Source organism: Rosa chinensis, chromosome 3 (assembly GCF_002994745.2).
Source record: "Rosa chinensis cultivar Old Blush chromosome 3, RchiOBHm-V2, whole genome shotgun sequence".
NCBI classification, from domain to species: domain Eukaryota; kingdom Viridiplantae; phylum Streptophyta; class Magnoliopsida; order Rosales; family Rosaceae; genus Rosa; species Rosa chinensis.
Genome location: NC_037090.1, coordinates 16,614,567 through 16,622,662, shown reverse-complemented (window position 1 = coordinate 16,622,662; position 8,096 = coordinate 16,614,567). Strand labels below are relative to the sequence as shown.

Here is an 8,096-nt window from a genome sequence, read left to right as displayed (position 1 = left end):
TAGTGAGACACAAGATGTTGGCGGTGATTTTAATATTCAACAAGACGACGACAGCGAGACACAAGATGTTGGTGGCATGTTTCATCAGCAAGACGACGTCAATGTTTCATCAGAGGCTCTTGGAGGAACAAAGAAGCACCGTGGTCCAAACCAAAAGAATTGGGCAATGGAGGGTCGGGAAAAGCTCTTGTGGAATCGTTTTGGACTTCCTAAAGGTCCAAGATTGAAGGTGGCAAGATTCTCAAGGTTCTTGGGTATTTTGGCAAAAGACTTTACACTTTTTCCAATTAGTACACCTGACTACCGGCATTTCAATGCTAGTGACAATCTTGAAAGGGCTTGGAATCGTGTTAAGGTAAATGTTGAATATTTCAATCCTTTGTTAACATTGTCTTATATGTGACTTTCCATTATACTGATGCATGTAAACAATTTGTGCAGGAAACTATTGATTGGTCTAATCCTTGGGTTGCAAGTTTGGAAGGTAAAATCAAGAAAAGGGTGAAGAGCAAGTTAAATGAACGGTGGAAGCACTGGAAGTCTCAGTTGCGTAAAAAATGGTATAAACCATTCATGAACACACCACGTAGGTTTCAAAAGCCTAATGATGATCGTGTCAATGAGCGTCAATGGAAAATTTTTGTTGCAAATATGGACAAGAAGAAGCACCAGGTACAAAACAATTATTTCATCTTCTTCATGTAGGCTAGATTTAATATTACTTACTGGTGTTCATATGTTGGAACACAGAGAATAGCAAGCATCAACAAAAGAAATCGGTCTCAAAAGAAGATGAACCAATCAACAGGGACTCGAACATATGCAAATGTCGCTCATGAATATGTAAGTGAAACTTCAGTGCATACCTTAAATTTTATGTTAGAACAACTTCAAGTCTATTCAACACTGACAGAGTAATATCAAAGACTATATATGGACAGTTATAATTCCTTTTTCTTTGTTTCTATCAGTAAAATCTTAGGATTTCAGTGATTTTTTGCATGAGTATGTCCTCAATTTTTCTTGACCAAAGCTAACTTTGAGCTTTCAATGCAACATTATTAATTAATAGGTGTATCTCAACTAGTACAGTTTGTTGCTTTGACATTCGCTTAGCTATCCCTATATATACTAACTGCCCACTTCTTAAAAAGAAAACGCTGAATGTGGTAATTGCAAACATATAAAGGGAAGAAGAGACCTTGACCTCGATTTATTGTAATGAGTTCCAGATTGGTAGAATATATACTTTGCAGACAACTATGCTTTTTGAGAAGTTAGCATGGCAAGATTAATTGTTGCATGCTTGGCAAGTTCTTTCATTGCTGAGTAATTGTTGATCGGTATTCACTGACCCTTCCACATCTAAAAGGTCTTCAAAATGGAGATACTGCTACAAATGCTATCAAGCAGGTCACCCTTTTGAAACTTAACCATGAAATAAATAGAGATCCCATAATGCATCAGTTAAGCAATTCATTATAGCAGCATCTATATACAGCATTACTTCATGGCAGTATAGGCAAATCACCATTTCTACCTTATTTCAATATACGGAAAATATTAAAAAATGAAACTGGGGAATTATGTACAGATTATTAGTCCAAATATTTAAAATGTGATTACCTGCATACATTTGGATTTGTTTCTAACTCTTTGTATATTTGTTTCTTCTCTCTCTTACCTGCCCACCTTCTTGTATATCTAGTGCATATTATTAATATACAATCTATTACACAGGAAATTTCTCATGGTAAAGAGCCAGATAGGTGGGAGCTATTTAAATTAACACATCAAAGGAAAGGGTCCCAAGAACCAATAGATGCGGCATCTGCAAAGGCAATTGTAAGCTAATTTATCTGTAGCTTTATTATACTTGTAGATATTTCGTGTCTCCTTTGCTTATGGTCTATCTATTATATTTTTTGTAGGCGGATTTTGAAGAGGCTGAACAAAAGAGGCTAAGCATGAATGTTGACATCACTGCTCCAGAAATCCGTGAAGAAATGTATGCTGAAGTTCTTGGTAAGGAGAAGGGGAACAGAGTGAGAGGTGTTGGAGCAGGGGTTACTTGGGACGAAGTCCCTGGAATCCATGTTGAAGAGCGAGGAGTATCAAGAGAAGTGAAACAATTGCGAGAGCAATTGGAAGAGCAAGTGAAAAAGGCACAAGAGAGAGAAGCACACATGATGGAGGAACTACAAAGCAAAATGGCTGAGCAAACAAAACGGATGGAACAAATGTTTGAAGTGAGGTGCGTAGAGATGGCACTCCAAAAAATGGGAGAGATGTTTAAACAATGCGGAATATCAGTGGATACACAAGAAGATGTCATGCAAACGATGTCTCAGTTTGCTCGTGACACGCCTCAAAGGCCATTGACTGTTGCTTTTTCACCAGATGATGATGTCTACCGTCCTACAATGCCATTTGATTGCCCCAATATGCAAATTGATTAATCAAGTAAGTATATATTTATCTTTGCATTTTGACTATATTTATTGGATCTGGAACTTTTTTACAGTTCATATTATGATTTTGTACATATGCTATTTCTGAGTAGTAACTAGTCTTTAACTTGGTCCATATGTTTAGGAATCATGCCCCTATCAGCCATTATGCAACAAGAACGGGAGCTAATCTTGTGGAGATGGTGGTCATTGCTCCAAGACTATTAGGATTTCAATTCAATGTCATGTTAGGATTTCAATTCGGTACTAGATTAGGATTTGAATTCGGCATTTATTTCAAATTATGTAGACCTTATAAATAACAAAACTATTTATGTACTTCTGGTAAAATTTAAATGTTAGTGGATTTGATTTTAAATATGAATATTTCATTGAGGTTCTTCTTTGCAGTGGTGTTATAATGGTTGTAATCATGAAACAATTGATAATGAGATGTTAGATTATTACTAATTTGAATTTTCATAATATCGGATTTAAAAAAAAAAAAAAATTTGTTCTGAATATTAATGGTAGGTTTCAATAATATTTTTTTTAATATAAAAATTCAAATGATACCTTTTATCATAGGGTATCCAACGCATAATGGATACTGAAGAAGATTCTTTGATTTTTTGCTTAATTAACATCAGATAAAAATTTATAATATTAAATGAAATATTAAGGTATTTTGTATCGTATACGTATAAAATCAGTATTTTTATATTTTGATTAATATATAAATATAAATTAAAAGAAAATAAAGAGAGAGAAAGAAAAACATTAATATAACATTTAAAATAAAATAAAAAATAGAGACACCAAAGTCAAAAGCGTGGCTTTTGCTTACTAGAGCCTGCAATAGAGGATACCCTTTTTCATTCCGTGGCTGCACCGTACCTAATGACTTTTTGATACGGTTATCCATATTCTCTAGAGCAAAAGATACAGAAAAATTAAAGTGCTCTATAAGGCATATGCTAGCAGTGCTTGTTGAAATTCGGAGCAGATTTGCTTCTAAACAGCTCCCACTCCAATTGGTGTACAGGTCACAAAATGTCTCCAATAGGGCTGAAATTTGGAAGTCAGAAAGAAGAGACCGAGGCGAACAACTTTGATGAAGGAAGAATTTCGATCTGAAAATCAGAAATAGAAGTTTCGGGGCTTGCAAACTGACTGATATGCACAGGAACGAGCATGCTGAACAGCTCCCACCTTGAATACTGTACAGGTCTAAAAAAGACTCCAATAGCGCTGAAATTTTTAGGACAGATAGAGGAGATAGAGATGAATAACTTTGATGAAGAATGTATTTTGATCAGAGGTTCTGAACAAGACGTTTCGGGGCGTGCAAGAAGACTGATCTGCACAAGAACGAGCGAGCAGCTATGCTGCAGGGGCAGCAGGAGTGCCGCAATGCTGCATGGGCAGTAGGTGGCACATGGGTGCGCAAGGGCTGCAGGGGAAGCTTACGGCATGGCTAGCAAGGGCTAGGAGCTTGCGGCTGTTTTGGTGAGAAGAGTTTTGGTTTTTAGGGCTAGGGTTAGGGCTCGTGCTGATAACGTGTTTTAGGGAATCAGAAATTGAGAGATAATCGCTGTGTATTCTCATTGATAATAGGGGCCTCTTTATATAGAGGATTACGATGCATAGAATCTCAATTATACAAGGAAAGTAATTCTACATTGATTAGGATTCTAGATCCTTCTAATTAAATCCTATTACCACTAGGTCAAGTAACCTAGAGTTTGGGCTAAACACAAATTATGTTTTCCTTGAACAACCATATTTTTTTGCCCTCAAAAAGTAAGGACAACCAAAAAAATCGTAAAGATGCAAACAGAGAGATGTTTATCCATATGTAGATTAAAGATGAAATCTAAAATACGGGTGATCCATGGTCATGGAGGGACTCGCGCCGGCAAGAGGAATACATCTGCACCGATCGGCAGTCGAAAGATGGCCGGATGGCAGATATTTGGTCATCTCGGGTTTGGCTTGAATGAGTCAGCAATTTTTAGGTCGGGACAATAGCTTTTCAATTCAATAGCAATAACTCTTTTGTTCAGTCCTCAGTGATAACGATTTTTTTTAGCACAGTACAAAAGTGTGATATATATAATTTACTTTATACTAGCTCGGAAAATTCAGAGTTAAGACTGTACATTAATTGTATATAAGTACGCATGCCCTGCTGTAATTGAGCACAGTACAAGATTAACTTCACCCAAGTTTTAGCACATGAATGTTATGTGACATGTAATTCTACTAAACTTAAATGAGATTGGACATTGTCGGTATAAAAAAATTAAAAAAAAATTCTCTGCATGATGATTTTCCAACTATAGGACGAAATTGACAACATTTGGTAAATAGACTGGCAGTAAATTCTGAAAAGAAAACAGTGAAATGAAAGATGTGGGAACAAATTAATTTGAAGTCATTTCTGAGATAGCCTTGCACACCATGGCTTCTGAACTACTTATACATATATAGCATCTTCCATGCGGGTATATATGCTTGATCTACATAAGAAAGTCCTACTTTATTTTAAAAAAATCCTAGTTTATTTAAAATTAAAAAAATCCTAAATTATTGCAACAAGATCGAAAATGTAGATTATGTGGTGGCTTCTAAGCTAGTGAACCCTACATGTTCTAAACCCTACTAACTCGTTGGAATACTTCCTTCCCTCCCTCCCCTTCAGCCTCGTTTTAACGAGAAACAAAAATAGAGGTGGTCAGTTACGCAATCCCCACCGAGGACCAAAGAGAGTGATATCCCGGCCATTAAGACGTTGTAATGGTCTAGCATTCATCTTTGCATGCTGCATTCAAGTTGATCAAAAGAAGTTAATATAGTGTGATAAGTGTTGTGATGTGTAGATTGATGCAGATCAACAAATATCGGTTACTTACACCATAGACGACTCGTTCAAGTAACCTCAGTTGTTCTTTTGTAACAGAAAGTACCTGAGATGGAAGTGTGAATCTAATTACAAGAATTTTGAAGAAAACTTAATCAGCTGGGGTTATGATGATGAAAGGTCGTTGTACCTTTTTGTTTACGCTCCAAATAACTCCACCTGTGCAAGGAGGGGTTGTGAGTGAGCCCATATATCTGTAAAATTGTGAGCTTGGCCATCTTATCAATCTTGGATCAATCACTCCCAAGTGTATCTCCTTCTCTATACCAGTTAGAGACAATACGTCATTGTTCATCTGAAAGGTTGAACGTCAAAGATTAGCCACTAGTTTCCTATTATTTATTGAACAACATATATATATATATATATATATATATATATATATATATAAGTATGGTATTATCACATTAGCAATGCTAGCAAACCTTTTCATTTTGAATTGCAATTGTTGATCCAAGTCATTCATTTTTAGCAATTATTTTGAAGGGAAAATGCTCATTTACCCAATTTTAGCTTAAAATTTGCCCACTTGCTCCACTAACTGTTTTTTAACCCCGTTTACCCAAAACACTCTAAGAGATTATTTCCCATTTACCCAATTAATTCTTTTTTTCTTCTTTTTATTTATTTTTGGGACTTTTTTGCCCTCTCCCCCCTCACCGATTTCTCTCTCTCTCTCTCTCTCTCTCTCTCTCTCTCTCTCTCTCTCTCTCTCTCTCTCTCTCTCTCTCTCTCCCCCCCCCCCTCCCTCCCTCCATCCCTCCAGCAGGTCGCCCACGACGCCTGCTCTTGCCATCGCGGCGCCGAAACTCGTCGTCGTGCTCTCTGCGGCCAGGCTCGACTCCAAGCCAACGGTCCTCGTCGCTTAGAAGCTCGGCGAGGCCGGGGTTGACCTTCTGAAGGAATCGACGACGAACTGAAAACTGCTATCTGCTATTGTGCAGTCATAACCATAAAAGTTGTTACATTAGTGCCCCCCAGTAGACTTTGTATTGGGGGCCAATGATGACTGCTTTATTTATTGACGGACTGAAAACTGCCATTCCAAAGTAAATGTAGTGTTAAATTGCAGTAGTCGATAAATGAAAAAAATTGTGTAGTTTGTGTCAGTCTAGTGGGGGCCAGTAGACAGAATATTGACCCTCAAAATGTGGGTTTTTAGACATTATCTGTTGTTTTGAGTGTGAATAACTTCTATAATCTGTGAAACATAGAAAGCGGTGATAGACAGTTCATCATGAGAGTATAAGTCTTAGCAAAACCACCTTTTTATTTGATAACCATTAGGTTATATTTGATTGGTTTTTTTTATACAAATTAATGATCTTTAATTAACTCTACCTTTGAGAAAAAAGGACTACGTCTACCAATTTTGTAGAGGAATGCGACTACAGCTACGTTGTTCTTCCGGCTGTGGTGAACCATGTGCAATTCCAAATCATAACTGATAAAGAGAAGTCTGTTTAGACATATTGGAGGAAGCATTTTGGATTTTTCAAATAGAGAAGCAAATAAGAGAAAGAGAGACCTTCTGCCATTAATGAAATGTTCAGAGGATCTGTGCCAATGGCATTGTTTGAGGAAAAAATCAGTGCCATTGATCTGAATTGATCCTGCATCACCCTCCCATTCAATCTGCAACAATTGAATATAAAAAGAATTAGTAAAATAAAAAGGATTAATTGGGGAAATAGTTAGCAATGAAAGAAACTATTTAAAAAATTTTCTGCACCGACGAGAAAAAGTACAGGAATTTAAAATTGGAATTCCATTTGTCACCTAGAAAAAGATTGTAACAATATTTGCTAGGCACTAAGCTTCCATACCGCAATAGCATGACCTTCATTCTTCATGGTTGCATTTGAAGGCTTATAGCTCATTTTAAGATCATATACTCTTGAGATTGCTTTTCTAGCGTGCTTATCCGACAAATTTATTGGCGATTGCAATTTTCCATCTTTGCATGCCTTCCATTCTTTCTTAAGGTCTCCCCAGTGCTCTGGTCCCTTCTTGCTCCCTTTCCTATAATTATACCCTATTTCTTCCACTGCAGTACCAAAAACCAAATTAGCTCAGTAGGTATCGATTATGATGATATATAAATTCATGTATTATATGTTTTGGCATTACCACCATGGCCAGCTCTGATGGGTTTGATTGGTTGCCAGTACAGAAGAAAAAGAGTGAAAGCAAAGAACTGAAGAGGAGTTTTCATTGATCTAATCATCACTACGTCTGCAAAGAACAATGGATACTTCTAGCTAGATAGTACTAATTGTGCAATAGTATATATACAGCTCTTAGATTAGTGCAATCCATTTATACTTGATGCTTACTGTACTTGAACATACATGCATTGACTAGTTCACTTCTCCATTCCTTGATTCATGTTAATTCGATCTATCTCTCCTTGCTAAATATAGACATCATAAATCCTTGACTTTTTCGCATGATATCTTATTTGTTCTACAATCTGCAACAGTTGGTTATTAGAAACTGCTAGATTTGCTAGATCCTTATAATAAGCTAAACAATATTCCACGGGGGCTACAAATTTTGGTATTCAAAAGCTGCTAGATTTGCTAGATCCATATAATATGGGAAATTAATTTCCATTGGCGCATTGGGCTACTGTATTCAAAAACTGTCATGATAAGGATGGTGAATCCCACAGGCCACATGCATGATGCGACACTAAAACAAGAAAGTGAAGAAACACAAAG

The 8,096-nt window shown here is 36.7% G+C and overlaps 1 protein-coding gene across 1 annotated transcript; it reads right to left on the bottom strand.

Annotated features, from left to right (window-relative positions):
• Nucleotides 1-4,927: 4,927 nt before the first annotated feature.
• Nucleotides 4,928-7,645, bottom strand: LOC112194191 (alpha carbonic anhydrase 7). The gene is made up of 7 exons (XM_024334437.2): nucleotides 7,504-7,645; nucleotides 7,200-7,420; nucleotides 6,902-7,008; nucleotides 6,715-6,817; nucleotides 5,504-5,668; nucleotides 5,366-5,419; nucleotides 4,928-5,274 (listed from the first exon to the last, which is right to left on the bottom strand). Exons 1-7 carry the CDS (start codon nucleotides 7,598-7,600, stop codon nucleotides 5,188-5,190), a joined length of 834 nt encoding a protein of 277 aa, XP_024190205.2. The 5' UTR covers nucleotides 7,601-7,645; the 3' UTR covers nucleotides 4,928-5,187.
• Nucleotides 7,646-8,096: the final 451 nt, after the last annotated feature.

What these genes read in the sequence shown, in the direction of transcription:
- LOC112194191 (XM_024334437.2), bottom strand. Translation starts at nt 7,600, where the DNA reads ATGATTAGATCAATGAAAACTCCTCTTCAGTTCTTTGCTTTCACTCTT. An exon ending in CATCAGAGCTGGCCATGGTG is followed by an intron (nt 7,421 to 7,503) that starts GTAATGCCAAAA and finishes TTGGTACTGCAG; the next exon opens with TGGAAGAAATAGGGTATAAT. An exon ending in TTTGGAGCGTAAACAAAAAG is followed by an intron (nt 5,420 to 5,503) that starts GTACAACGACCT and finishes CTTCCATCTCAG; the next exon opens with GTACTTTCTGTTACAAAAGA.